Source organism: Staurois parvus, unplaced genomic scaffold, assembly GCF_062004578.1.
Source record: "Staurois parvus isolate SC_StPar_1 unplaced genomic scaffold, SC_StPar_1.0 ptg000206l, whole genome shotgun sequence".
NCBI classification, from domain to species: Eukaryota; Metazoa; Chordata; class Amphibia; order Anura; family Ranidae; genus Staurois; species Staurois parvus.
The window spans coordinates 3,803,206-3,819,082 of record NW_028318002.1 but is presented as its reverse complement, the minus strand read 5'-3'; the positions used below and the strand labels follow the sequence as shown (position 1 = coordinate 3,819,082).

At 36.6% G+C, this 15,877-nt stretch overlaps 1 protein-coding gene across 5 annotated transcripts in view; it reads right to left on the bottom strand.

The window, feature by feature from the left end:
* The window catches only part of MSI2 (musashi RNA binding protein 2), an 853,268-nt gene that overhangs the window by 26,374 nt on the left and 811,017 nt on the right, over positions 1-15,877 (bottom strand). For 3 of the 5 annotated variants that reach the window (XM_089678522.1, XM_089678524.1, XM_089678525.1), the window contains 2 exons: positions 10,201-10,409; positions 2,270-2,347 (listed from right to left, as the gene is read on the bottom strand). The exons of 1 other annotated variant lie outside the window; for it this stretch is intronic. In XM_089678522.1, the coding sequence (XP_089534648.1) occupies positions 2,306-2,347; positions 10,201-10,409 (251 nt within the window). In that variant the 3' untranslated portion in view covers positions 2,270-2,305. The remainder of the gene's footprint in view (positions 1-2,269; positions 2,348-10,200; positions 10,410-15,877) is intronic. One more of the 5 variants, XM_089678523.1, reaches the window with a different exon arrangement.

Below are 15,877 nucleotides of genomic sequence, written 5' to 3'. Positions count from 1 at the left end.
ATACGTATATGGTATTCTTGGACATGGGAGAGGTAGCTAAAGATATTATTGAATACAATTTTTACCATGCCATCACTGTGTTTGCAAAAACTATGACTGAATTTATGCTTTTTTTAAAAAAAATTTTGCAGCCAATTGCATTCAGAAAAATTGGTGATCAAAGTCCAAGTTATATCCTTTACAGAAAACCCTAAAGGGTCATCCTTTCTAAATAGAATAATTTTGGGATAGTTTCTGGGGGTCCTGTCACTCCTGAGCCACTATAAATGAATTTGGTGCAAAAATATGGACTTGCCAGTTTTCAGCCATTAGCAGCAGAATGCACACCCTTGTTTCTGGGCCCTGCCATGATCACAAAATGTGAATAAAGCATACTTATGTGGTGTCCAACTGTATAGAAGTAGTAGAAATGTTTTATAGCATAATTGCCTACTTATATACATAAGAAACTGCAAAAAAACACAACCTAAAAATAATTTAAAATGTACTTTAATTTCAATTAACCCCAGTACAAAACAAAAAAGTTTCAACATTTTTTTACCTAAAAAAAATGTCTAAACCTAAAGTATGACATCAAAAGAAAGTGCCATCTGTTTTGCAGACAACCTAGCCAGTTTTGAAGTTTTGACATTTTTCTGCGACAAAGCAGCAATGGTAATACAATCTATTACATATCCATTCCTGAAAAAAACCCCTAGGATTCAAGGGGGGTTATATAGGTAAAAGTTGCTGGGAGTCAAGAGACAAAAGCATATAAAGCCAGTACACTGCGGATCTTCAAAATAGCATCCACAAGTTTATTTTAGTGATCACATCATAGTCACAATTCTTGGCTGTGACGTGATCACTTTATTAAATCTTTGGATGCTATTTTGAGAATCCATGGTGTGCTGGCTGTATATGCATTAACCAAGTTGTGACAATGTAGCTCTGTTTAAAACACTTTCCATACAAAGGTCTTAGAAAGCAGTTTAGGCCCCTTTTGTGGACTGCAGCATAAAATATGAGTTGTTGCATCAGTAGTAATAACCAGTATTCAGACAGCTGCAACTGCAATATGATGCACAAAGCTGACTTTGCTGGATTATTTTAACACCACCTTTGCAGACAAGCTTTACTTAACACAGCAAAGATCTGCCAAGACATACACAAGTGTACCTTAGAGAAGAACTATTTACTGACAATTTCATTTTGACATTTCAAATAAATAGCACATCATGAGGGAAAAGAAGAGGAAAGTCTCTTCTTTAAAAAAATAGATTTCTTGATTTTTTTACAGCACCAGTTATCTAGGATATCAGTTTCCTTTTGCCATACAATCCAAGTCTCTTGGTTGGCCCCCTGTGCTAGAGGGATTGAAGCAGGTGCCTTTTTACTCTTATTTAACTGACCCTAATCAAAATAGCTGTATAGAGACCATAGGACCCCTAGTATATGCTTGTAACTTTGGTCTGGTTAGTTGAAACAGAACATCTATTTACTGTCATAGGTATAGTGTGCCTCATGCTGTATGTGCATACCTATTGTTCTTCATATGTGAATTTCAAACTATGCTGTTCCTACACAACATAATATAGTTTTAATACCAATTTTCAACTTTGCAGCTATTAAACAAAAAGTAATGCAAACTGTCAGCAGAGAAAATATTGCAAACACACTGATAAAATATAAGAACAAATACATTTCACAAAAGGATATGTTATATTTCAATGACATGCTTATGTCAAACATAAAAAGGTCACGGTTTATTGCATTTCTGTAGCATTCTGAATGAAAATGATAATGGACCTTATGTTAAAAAAAAAAAGGTTTGCACGGAAAATGCCTGTGCTGCCCACATCTCATCTCAGCTGCTTTTTTAAATAGCAGGCTGGAAAAATAAAAACTAGAATCTTATTCACTGCAAAAGGCAGCTCAGATTTCTATTTTCTAGATACTTTGTCTGCATGATGTATATGGCTTTGCTGTGATAAAATGATCAGTTTTGGTGAGTTTTGGTAAGAACAGTCCTTCACTCTTTTAGAATCAGATTCTGTACTGATTGTACAGCAGAGTCAAGTCCTCTGTGCAGTAGAGGAGACTGACAACACTGTACAGCAGAAGCGGATGTAATTCAACAGATACAGTAGGTGCTATGGTAATATGAAAAGTGAGATAGGTGTTAGACAAGAAAAGGTTATAAAGATGACACAGTTATAAGGTGATACATAGGAGACAACAGATTACATGAATATACTTCCATAAAATACAATGGTAGAAATGAGAATACCTCAAAGTGAGATGGCAACCAACCACCTGAAACGTTTCAATGGTATCCATTTGTAAATGCCGTTGCAATCAAAGGCCCCTAAAAGTGTACAATTGTTGAGTTTGTCAGTGCCCTATTCAAAAGTACAGTCCAATGCAGTTCATCTAGATATTGTAGGGCTGGCATGAATGTGCATTTTTCATACATATTGCTACTGATCCACAGAGTCCATTTATTAACTTTATACTCTGCACAGAACAGCTGTGCCAATGGTGCACGTAGTAAGGAAAATTAACATCTCCATGGGTTTACACAATAGAGGTAGGCAACCAGTAGCTGCTGCGAGTTTTAACACAACAGCTTGGAAGCCACGGATTGCTAAGCATGTCTTAAAAAAAAAAAGTATGAATTACAAGTAAAAAACCCACTAAAAAAAGATGCCAATCTTCCCTCATCTGTGCATTGTAATGGCCTTGCAGAGAAATATTAGCAGAGTGAAACTGCAAGCTGAAGACTATGCTTTCATCTGAGCAGCCCAGAGGTCACACTAGTCAAGCTTTAAAGCACAGAGGGCTTTTCCAGTAGGTGAGGTATAAAATGAGACAAGTTTGGAGGGGTGAGAGAGGGTAATTTACCTTAGTACTGCTGTTAGCTGGATGGTAATGCTTCCCATTTGATAGTACAAGCCAACTAGATGAGATTTTTTAAGGTTACTATGGTGACATGATAATCGGAAGAGGAATTCAACCAGGTTCAAAGGGTTAGTGATTGAACTGACACTGTACAAGAAAATGCAGCAACTGCTAAAACAGAAAAACTGTATGGAGATTCCTGAAATAGGATATAAAACGTAGTGAAGTATATTTTCCTTCTTTTAAAAGTGTGCTCATACCCATAAAAATAAAAGGCTGTTAAAACTCCAGTTATTGTTGAATGGAGGATTAGTTTGTCTGCGTTTGTGTTCACTGTTAAATAAAACACTTCAAATAGGCCTGCACAGGCTTATAATTACTGCACTAAGTGGCTATATGTTAAATCTCTGATGCAATGTTAGAAATGGTTAATTTGTATAAAGCGACTGCATTGTGCATCAGAAGCAGGTATAAATCATTGCATGTACTAATATATAAAAATGGCCAGGTGGTTAAGGGACCATAGAGAAGTGAGTTGCATTTATTTTTTAACGTTATAGACAGAGGACTCGTGGAGCGAGGTAGAGTTATAGGGGGACACCCAGAGAACATGTCCTTTAAAGCTTTGCAAGTGTTCATTCACCTGAAGGTACCAGCCTATAGGTCTAAGGAAGGTCCAAGGTTTAGGAATATCAAGCTTACTGGACAATTAACATAGCTGAATTTAAAATATTTAACATGCAGTAAGAAATGCTTTTACACAAAAAGCATCATTTGGCAAGTCAACTGGAAAATTCTTATTATATAGTTGTACTGGAGTTTATCTGTTTGGACTTCAAAATGTGCACAAGCAGCAACATGTAATCAGTAACCTACAATCAGAATGCATCCTTCATGAAAATGACTAGTGAAAACTAAAATCTGAAAGGCCATTGTAGATTACTATATCTTGTAAATAACTGCATTTTGTACTGCTTTACAGCATATGTCTCAGTACTTCTTATCCCAAGTCAAGCCAACAGAGATATCGGCTTCCCTTATTCTCAAACTAACCTGTAGTAAAATCAATGTTGAGCAAATTGATGCTTCTTTAAGTGCTAAAATGATGACATAGGGGATTAACTAATCATTTCTATTAAACAAAGCAAAGGGAAAAGAACACTTCTGGAAAATGTAAAAAAACATACAGGCAGCCTTACATTACCAATATAGACACTGTTACAGGTATGTTTCATTAACCTGTACAGTCTGTTAGATCTGTGAATAACTACTGTATGTAGTGTCATCATAATTGGTAAATGTTTGAACACATTGATTCTCAGACTACAGTGTATGTTCTTCTGGCCATGCCGATTGACTGAGGATAATAAGACACGGCTCAAAAGAAACTGGAAAGCTAAACATTGAAATGTATTTTAAGGTTTCATTTATGAAACACCAGCCTATAATTTTAATGGGTATGTTTTTCAGTTAAAAGTGAATAAGAATAAAACCAAAATATCTCAAACAAATAATTTGAAAATAAAAGCTATCTATAAATGATTGATTGGCATTCATCAAAATGCACTCCAGTAAAGGAAAAAGTGAACCTGAATCACTGCTTGACAATAAGTCCAAAGGGTGGATGATATACCTAATGGTGTCTCTAAGGGGTCCTGTAAAGCTAAGATGTATAGTAACGATATTAGAAAACATAAAAAAATAACTAAAAGTAAGGGCATTCGAAAGCAGTGTTAAACCCAAAACCAAAAATGTAATACATTGCAGGCAGCTTACCAATCATTAGATGTGGTGGCTGCATTAGGTTTCCTTTTCTTAGTTTTTACGCAATGATCTGGCCAGTAACACGCTTTATCTGTATTAGAGTGTCCTTACTCTGGATGAAGGAGCACAGAGGGCACATTTGGACAGCAGCATTGCCAGTACAGTAGGAGGGTAGTGTTAGATGCACTAGCAGATTTAAAGTAGAACTATAGGCAAACCTTTTGCTTCCTGTCCCATAGCCAAGAGAGGAAATCTCTGCAAATTAAGAGCATTCCTTGAGTACCCCCATATGACCAGAACTAGTGTACCCATTGGAAAATTTCAGGGGACAACCCAAAGTACGGGATTTTCTTTTACTTTCAGTTTCATTTATAATGGTAAACAGGACAAATAGAGAGAGAGAATCTCCTTAATGTGGACACAGACAGCAATAAAAACTGATAGGTGTTCTAATCCATCTCAACTCTATCCAAAACTAGAAAAAAAAATTGCCCTTAGTTGTACTTAAAAAAAAGACTGTATAACCAGTTACAGCAAGTTTTTTTCCTTTTGGGATAAAGGTTTAACATAAATAAAAAGTAATCATTGTAAGAACCCCTGACATTGGTAAATAGTTTGTCTCATCCCTGTAACTGATACACCTGCACCAGTTCTTGTTCTTTTGAAAAACAACAAACTGACTAGCCAGATCATCAGGTGAACATAGAAGAAAGCCCTAAAAAAAAAAAAAAAAAAAAGACAACTAATGCAGCCATCACATCTAATAATTGGTAAGCTGCAAATTATGAATGTTGGCTTTTGGGCTTAATACTGCTTGAACTGTAAAATATGCATAAATACACAAATGTTTATGTACATCGTACTATGTCAATCCAAAGTAAAACATGTTTTTAGTTGATAAGTTTGATCGCCCCCACCACCATGCAATTTCACAATTCAGCATATGTACCACTAACAATAATTGTGTCATGAGTGTTATGACTGGCAGTCTAGGATAATTAAATGCACATCCATGCCACCATACAGCGTACAGAAACACTTTGCAGTCTGAAACAAAATGCATGCAAACTGGAGTTTAATGCAAGTTAAATTTCTATCTGGATATAAACATCATTGTGGTACAGCAGAACAACACTTTTTTTCTTCATTGGCTATAAAATAGGTTAGTATTTCCATTTAAGCTTTGCAGAAGTAAACAGTCACAACTTAAAAATATTAGTTAGACAGTAGATCAAAACAAAACATGCATGCAAATTCTGGAGTTGATTTGACTAGAATTCAGTACTCTGCTCTGAAAAGAGGAAGCACTTTCCAATAAGAAAAAGATTTAGAAGTGCATCTTCCTTTTTTTATTTATTGGCCTGTCTTAGGAGCAGAGGACTAGATTCTCGGAATGTTAAAATACACACAACAATTAATTGCACTACACGGGTACACAAATACACAGGAACAGGTGTGTTATTACCTGATATTTTCATCATTCTCTGGATTCCTGAGTTATTTTGTGATATATTTTAACAGTACAAAAAGAAGTGCACAAAGCCAAGGGTGTGCTTTGAAAGCATTATATTTTGTTACTGCAACTTTATTATTTAAGTGTGCACTAAAGCAAGTATTCCCATACAGGGAGTGGACATGCAGTCTATTGCAGCAAAATGTATTATAATAACTGTAGTGAAAATGTTTTGTTGCTTTAAACTTTTGCACAGTAATTCATTAGTTTAACTTGATTGGAAATTAGCAGAGCAGACTAGACTTTTAGCAGAGAAATAGTATTAACATTCATAATACATAACTGACAATGTCTGGATGAAAGGAAAATATCAAGGTAGAACTTTATTTCCTAGACCTTGACAACACTTTAACATTATAAGACCTTCCAGGGTATAAGTATTCCATATCTCTTACAGTGATAATTAGAATGGCAATAAATGTTAAACACCCTGGTTTAAGACCAAATGCTGGGTAAAAGATGGTCACTGAGACCTTAATGTATAAATGAAAACCAGCCATTAGTTTCTACTGCTTTCATATTACTAAGCACATTTAAGGCAGTGAAGTGTGCTGGTCTGAAACAAGTCTATTAATAATCCCAGGGAAAGATAAAAAACAATAAGGCTTTGTGCCAATAGGTTAAGTGAGATCCATAATAATACGTGTTAACAGAGCACATTTATATGAAGCAGGGGTTAAAAATCTAATTTATTGTCTTTGTCTAAAAAATAATATTTTAATTATATTTGAAGTCAGAAACTTTGTCTTTAAGTTACCTACTTCTAAAATGTCTATCCACATATCACCATATCACATAATTATGCCTGCTATGATAGTGAGAATCAGCTACCTCTCTTGAATCGGATAACAAAATATAGGTTATCTGTACTTCTAATGAAGGAAATCCCAAAAGCAAAATACACATTAAATACTCACAAATCTGGTTGATACCTTCACGTACCAGGCATGCACTTTCTGATCAGGCTGACTGGGACTACAAGAAAAGTAAACTGTTCTGATGAGGAGATAAAGCTGTCAGTTGGATTTCTTGCCTTCCATGCTACAACTTTAGGCCACCATCATGATGGACAGCCTCATTAACCAACAGCAAGGCACAGAAGGGGCAGCCAGGACAGGCAGCCATAGGAGGTGGTCTCCTGTGCCTCACTGGGGGACATTGTGATAAATCAGAAAGTGGATGCTGGTGGTGGAGGTGTTGATGCTTGTAAGGGCCCATTTATACTGTTGTGTGTTGGTAGCACATGAGTTGACATTTGTATGTATGCCTCAGTGCAATGTGGTGCCATTTAATCTTATTGACACTATGCAGGAATGTACATGTGCTACAGAACACCACAATATAGTAATGCACTTCAATGTGTTGTCAGTGCTGTTTGGCAAAAATGTTGCAGGTCCTTAACACTGCACAATAGGATGCCAAGGTGTAAATGTGCAAAAATCTACTTAAGCAAAACTGAAGGCACTCCATTAATTTAAGTTTGGATAGAGTGAGGAATGGTTATAAGCCTTATTTTTTGTGGGGTTTTTTTGCCATCTGTGTCCCAATTGGAAGATGTTACTCCAAAGCCACAATAGGAAGCCAGAGGACATTCCTGCGAATATAAGAAAATTCCTGGTAGTCAGCAGGGTCACCAGAACTATTGCCCCCATTGAAAGATTTCCCCTATATTGCCTGTTCTGGTGACAGCTCAAAATCTGAGATTTTCATTCACTTTCAACAATAACGGTCAGCAGGGCATATGGGGTGAATCTCCCTAACAGGCAGACAGACAGCAATAAAAACCTGACAGATTTTCGTATTCCTCTCCACAATCTATTATTAAAAAAAAAAAAAGTTTTACCTTCAGTTATGCTTCAAAAGAATTCATGGATTAAAAACTGCGTCCCTATCTGATTTTCTGTTATTGCAAATTTTGGACACTGAATGTTTAATTTGTTTAAATAGATACCATGTATTCAGTTTAAAAGATGGTGTCAACATCAACCAGAATTGTTTTTAAACATAATTGCCCCCTTTAAAATGGTTGCACAACCTCTACTTGAAATTATTGTATCCAAATGCTTCCTATTATTCTGTATCACTCTTTTACATTTCTGTGGAGGAATTGTAGCATATGTTTCCTTACACAATTGTAATTAAAAATATGGTAGGCTTTGAAGTATACGTTGTTTGGTAATGGTCAGTAAACCCTTTGTGCCATCAGAACAATGCTGACATGCATAAGTCTAAGGAGTATCATGCTCATTCCCAGGAGGATTAATATTGGGTGCATGAACAGTTGTAGTTCTTAGGTTTGCCCAGTGGTGACAGCTGATAACCAAAAGTGTGACCAAGCAAACCACCAAATTGAAGGTAAAGATAAAATCACATACAGTAAAAGACAATAATTGGGGCAGGCAGAAAACAGGCTTAATCTAGTAACCAGGCAGAAGATAAAAGTAGGCAGTAGGCAGTAGACAGAAACAGTAACAAGGATCCAAGCTCTGATTTAATTACAAGCAACAGGCGATCAGGATACCAGATGACCAGGTATAACAGACACTTTTGCAACGATGCTATGTCAATGCTCTGAACCAGATTAAACTTTAGTGCTTGTATGACATCAAAGGTTTAGTAGCAGCATTTCACATCACTGTACTAGATGTTTGCTAGCAGATAATGTAAGCACACACTTTGGGAGAGTACACCCGCCCGCACAAAGAAAATGCAGGAACTAGCTTCATTCTGCTTTTTTTTCAGCCACTCTACATTTGTTTGTTATCAATGTCCGTCTGCACTATCCAACTATGCTTTAGTTTAAACAAAGATATAAAGCAGGATTAGTAGTTACTTCAGTTATGGCAAGTCACTCAAGACCTGGGGCAGCAAAGCAACTCTGAACCAAAAGAGCAGCGCCACCATGTTAGACTGTTGGGGTTTGACTATGGAATGCTGTGCTTGCTTTACACCAGACATAAGAGGGTCATAAATACTCTCTTCTCTCCATAGAAAATTCTCCAGCAGAAAATTAAGGCATGTCCTGGCAAACAAGAGTAGAGTGTTTACATTCTACTTGGTTAGCAGTGGTTTCTGTCTTTATACTCCCTAAGGAAGTACTTTTTGCTCAGTAATTGATGAGTCACAACACTGATCTTTGCTGGGAAGCCCAAAGTTAATTGGACAATTTTTATATGCATTGTAGTTTTTTGGATCATTTTTTTCATATACGGTTTAGAAAAAAAAATGCTACTTCTGTACAAATTTCTCATTGATGCCATTTAGTGATTGCTGAATCTCCCTGCTGCCAACTTGTTTCTTCTTAAGATAAGGGTCAAAATAAGTGAGACATTGAGCTATGCTAACATTCATCAGCCCTCATTGTATTCAATCATTTCACTACAATAACCTTCATGCTATTCAGCCTTTTTACCAGGGGCAAATACATTTTCACAAAGTGTTAGTTGTTAACCTTCTTTAAACTTCAAATAACAAAAAGAGATTTATTTTGTTTAGGAACTTGAATATTATATTTTAAACCTTAAAACCATTCAGTGTTAAAAAATTTGCAATTATAAAGGAAATTAGGAAAAGGGGGAAATACCTTTTCTAAGCAAACAATGAAGATTGTAAAAAACAGCCTAGGAGTCAGTGCAGCCTCTTTAAAATGAAACATTTGCTGCCACCAACACCAACCACCAAAAAGACTTCAAAAAGTTAGGCGGCATTATTCATTTTGTATGTTTCTTTAGTAACCTGGCTCCTGTTGATTTTGTAAATTCTGTTTTTAAGGAAGCCAAGATCTGACAAGTTTATAATTCTCAAATTAATGTCAGCTCCCTTGCTTGGGAATTTCATCAATTATAAATGGTGAAAAGGAAACAGGCTATATGAAAGCAACATGTATGAAGCAGAACCCAAGACATTACGAGAATCCACTATAATCAAAAGAGATGTAATGATAATCATGGGGAAAAAAATAATTTCATCATTTAAAGGCTTATTCTTGAATATATCCAACAAATATTGAACAGTACACAATATAAAGTAAACAAGACACTTACAGCAATTCCATGGCCAAAGCCAGAACCCGGTTGAGGACTTGCTGCGCTAATGTAGTTACCAACACCCGAATCTTGGCTGGCAGTTCCATAGATATCAGCGACAGGGCCCGGGCTGTTAGCTCCTGGAAATCCACCAGGTCGAGCTGGATTGGTGCCTGCTGGTGAAGCGGGTGCGCCATAATTCGGTTGAGCACTGTAGCTATTCAGGACTGGTGTGCAGAGAATAAAGCCAAGTATGAGAGCAGAAGCATGGCATGCTGTTATTACAAAACAAACAGAACATACTAATAACAGCCAGATGATAAAGAGAAACGGCCTGGGATTCACCACTGATGTTCAGTCAAGGCCATGCGAAACAAGATCATGTACTCAATGTAAATGTCAGCCCACACTACCACTGGACAAGGTTTAACAGGAAAAAAAAAATGGTGTTTCCTTTAAACATCAATCATTTGATGGTTTATTGTAGCCCAATACGGTGACATAGCTTATTCTAAATCACTACAAAAACATTTCTTCAAATACTATCTTACAATCATGCAACTGGTGTTGTATTTTCCGATTTTCTAAGCAGATCAGTATATAGAGACAACATTCTCATCCCATGCAAACTACAAAGGAACTGATCCTAATTCTATGAAGTGTTTATATCCATGACAGGAGGCTTGTTTGCAGCCACTTTAATGGCTATATTTTTAACCATTTAAAATTTCAGTAGAACAAGCTATGAAAGCGGAAAGTAAAAAAGACAAAAAAAAACCCCTAAAAAAATAAACAAATGTTATGACTAAAAGATTTACATGGGGAGCACTATAAAACAAGGAAGGGTATAATAAAATTACATTTGTTTCTTAAAGTAACCATTTATTTGCACTTTGTTTTCTAATGCTAATTCTGTGTTTTTATTGGCCAAGTGTTTGGAAATGTCAAAACAATTGTAAAATCAGACTTAATTTATAGTTCTATTCGATGAACCATAAACACAGTTTCTAAAATACAAAAAAATTTGCTTTTTTCACAATATCATTCTTGCCACTCTTTAGAATGATCATCAGTATGTGGAAGAACTGGAATAACCAAATTCACCTATTTATACAAATGTATGGTTATGCTTCTAAATGCATTCTTAGGCATTGATTGCCAAGAAAACCTCACATGTTCAATCAGGATGCCAAATTATTTTTCATATGAAAAGCAGCCAAAATTCACATTGGTTAAACTTCCATGTTTATGTCTTTGAGCTAGGAAGGGAAAACACAAAAATAGCCACTTGTCTTGGGAGAAACTAATAATGATTTAGCCAGGAAAGATATAACCTGGCCATCTGAATCTTCCTCCAAATTTGGCCAGGGTCAGGGAAGACCAACAGACCTAAAACTATTGCGCAATCTGAAACCAGTTTGTTTTGGTAAATGCTCTCTTGTGTCTGTAAATACCTTAAACTGCTTGGTAAATCTGTATGCTTGGGCATGCAAGGCCTTATACACAACAAATCTTACTTATTTAAAAAAATTTAATGATCTAGTGGAATAAAAAACGTGCATGCTGCGATAAGCATACCGTCTGCATTATTTTTTTTTTGTACATTTATGCAGTCGGGTTGTACAATAGGTAGAGAATATGGTATTAAAAAAAATGCCTAACCTAACAGGGTATGAAGCTGTCCTGTAGCGACAGCATGGAGAACCAGAACATTGGAGTGCAGAGGTCTGGCTCTCCCATGCACAGTGTTCCAATCAACAGCACTCACACTTTTTGATTAGTGCTTTTGATTGTTACAATGTGCACGGGGCATGAAAACAGATACAGGACAGTGTCATACATTGTTAAGCACAAACACATAATAAAAAATAAAGCAATGCTATACTGTTTACTTGTTATGCATAACAAGTAAAACAAGGGATATAAAGCCTGTATGTATATAACAGTCACTATAGCTCTAGAGAAAAAAATCTTCTGCTTTCTTTGTAATCTTTTACACAGTAAAAGGAAAGTTTGGAAAAATAAATTCTAAGCATACACACAAATACAGTGGCCCACACAGACACACAAATACAGTATATTACAGCTATGACAGAAAAAGGTGGATCCACCTGGCGTTTAATACCTAAATTAGGAAAAACATCTTTATAAAATACCTCAAAAACATAAAAAGCCATGCACTGTGCATTGTTTCTGAACCATCAAAAAAATGTGACACAAGTCTGCACTCTCTTTGTAATCTGTTATATGGTACAAGAAAAGCCTGGCAAAATAAATTCTATATATACACCACAAATACAGCGGCCCAACTCTGGATAAAATCTAAGATTGCTTAGGGGCACAACAGCTTTCAATAGCTTACACAGAAAGCAGTCGATTTATTTAGCAGATGTGAAAAAGTAATAATCTAATGTTATGAAACATACTAAGGCAATCCATTTGTACCGTAGAATGTTAATGCAGAAGAGGAACCATATGGAAAGGTAGCTACAGTCTTACTACAATGACAGAAAATAGGATTGGCGTGAAAAAACTAGGCCTTAGGCATGAATGTACTCAAGGCACTGTTATAGATATGTGTTTTTTATCCAAAAGCACAGAACACCAAATGGGATATATGTTGTATTTATCAAGAGTCGCTGTTAGTTATCTAATAGGGGATACCCATACATTGTATGCCTTGTGACAAAGCACCATTGGTTTGGTTTGGTAACATAACATATATATTATGGCAATCTAAATAAATAACTAAAACAAAAACACATAATACCACTTACTGTTTTTAGTGTTCCTAAACCTAAAGTAAATTCTGACACTTAACCTTCCCCCTACTTGACAACCTAATCCTTAAAATGAGACCTTATCAATTAACCTAAAATGTAGCCTCAAAACCAAACCCTAACTTGAACCTTAAAGTGATTGTAATGTTTTTTTTTTGTTTAAACAACAAATATGTCATACTTACTTGCTCTGTGCAATGGTTTTGCACAGAGCAGCCATGATCATGAAGGAACCAGTGAGAAGGGAAGAGAGAACAGTGCTGCAGCTCTCAAGCACGGCGCTGGATCGAGGGGGAGAGGAGCTGACATTAGAAGTTTTTTTTTTACCTTAATGCAGAGAATGCATTAAAGTAAAATACCTTCACCCTCTACAACCACTTTAACTGATACAAAAATTCCTGATACTCTGATAACCCTAAAACTAACCTACGAACGAAGTAAAAAATAAGACTGAATTTATTGTTTACTTCGGTCCACACCAGGAATAGACAACCAGAAATGGACCAGTTCTGTGCACAAATGTACTGGGATTCAGCCTACAATGTTTGTATATGTTGATATAACTGAAGGACAATTTATGGTATGTTTGTATGCTCACATGAGAAATAATTATTTGAGATAGTGGGACGGGGAACAAACTATTACTATAACACTTTTCTTTGTTAGGCTTGTAGCCATAAGACCTTTCCAAACGTCCAACCTTAGGGGTAAACCAGGGAATGATTATCTCCTGACCATTTCCTGCTTTTTCACCATCAAAAGATTAGTGGCATCTATAAAGCACATTTGCCATCTGCATTTCCCTACGTTTGGCAGCTCAAGCCTTGTTTAGCTGCTGTTCAACAAACATCATTACTTGTTCTACAATGTTACATTCACCAGCACTGACTGCCATTTAAACTCTCCCTGTTTTTAAATACTAGATCTGTGTTTTTATAAAAAATATACCCCTAATTCCTAAAGAGACCGGTGTGCAAATTGTTACACATATTCCACTCACTAAATAAGCAGTCTTGTTCACTGCAAATCCACACTATAGCTGACAGCTGGCGAAGCATTTTACCGCTCCGGCAGCTGTTCATTCCCAGCTGCAGTAGGGGGCAGTGTGGTGTGCAATTCAGCACATGGCTGCCTTTTTTGTTTTGTATCAACTTTATTTGAAGTGTACAAAACATATACGTCATTCATGCACTGTGTTGCTGTACAGTGCCATGTAATTCTGTACGATGCACTGTGATAAAATGCAGTAAGTCTACATGTCTTGTAGTGTGAATGGGGCACATAGGAAGTATGTGTTTTCTGTGTGTCATTGTGGTGACAGACATTTTACAGTGCAGTAATATGTCTGTAACTGCACACTGCGTGACTTAGCCCTTGGTCTTGTTAAAGTGTTACTAAACCCAGGACTCTGCATTCACTATATCTGATCTCCCACAGTACACAGAACATGGAAATGCAAATATTTTACTAAATATAAACTGCTAAATACCTTTTCTCATCAGCAGTTACAGCAGTCTTGTGACATCTATCAGTGTCCAGCCGAGTACTAGTTAAAGCTTGTAGGAGTTTTCATTCTGTTCTAGGAGAATGCAGAACCCCTGACCTCTGTCTGGACAAAGCTGATTGGGCCTGTGGTGATCACATGCACTATCCCAAGAAAAAAACAAACCTCTCTAGCAATACACACCAAACTGAACATGTACAGAGTGACTCCACCTGATATGTCTTATCAGGAGATAAGAGGGGGGCACTAGAAGAAGTCAGGATCAAACAGTGTTTTTCCACAATGCAGAGGATTAACCCCTTAGGTTCCACAGTGGGTATAACAAGTGCTTTACTGCATATACAGACTGATTTTACTGTTGTGGGTTTAGTAACACTTTAAGTTAGTCTCAAATTCATATTTTAGTCCTAAATCCCTCTCTATCTGTCAAGTATTCACATTATAACTAACGTGAGTTTAGAAGGTGATTGTCAACAAAACAGCATGTGAAACAGTTGAGCACACACAAACATGAAATGACATGGACTCAAACTTTTTGTTTACGACTATGTCTGTAAATGTTACTGTTGCCTCAAAGGCCATCTGACACATGGTTAAGAAAGAATGGAGGAGACATAAAAAAGAAGAATAAAAGGTAATTGTTCACAAGAACTGCTGTGAGATGTGCTGAAAACAGTCCTGCTAAGAAGTGCAATATCAGCCTACTTTGCAAGATACTATAATTTTTTTGTGCATCAAGCCACTCAGGACCACCTATTTTTTTAAATGTAATCTAGAAAGGTACAATTTAAATTAAAATATATGCCGTTTAAACCGTTTAAGCCAGCAGAAAGCTAAAGTATTATAATAGTGCTGAACAGGGGCGGACTGACCATTTGGAAACTCGGGCACTGCCCAAGGGCCCGGGGTCAGTAGGGGGCCCCATGAGATGCCCCTGGTACCTTTTTCATAGGCTTTTTTGAGTTTGGGTAAGGACACAGGGGCCCCATGATCCCCTATTGCCCGGGGGACCCATGAGTTGTCAGTCCACCCCTGGTGCTGAATGAGTTACCAGCCAATAACCTGTTTGTTATTATAACTTACTGTATAGTATTTACATTTACAATTTTGGACAATTACATTTACATACAGATAGCAGGACATCTCTTATTACACTTCTATTACTACATTATTACTATTACTCATTATTATTACTACATGGTCTCATATATAGACTGGATGTATCAAACACTTTTACACTGTAGCTCTCTACAGCTGCCACCCATTTGAAGAGGGAGGGATAAAGTTGGGATTTATAACTTGGAAAGCAGACCGTAAATAAACACCCACCAGTTCTCTGAGCTGTCGGGATTGTATGCAAACAAGGGCAATTAGAGACAAATAATAATAATGACACAGTCTTAAATAAGGC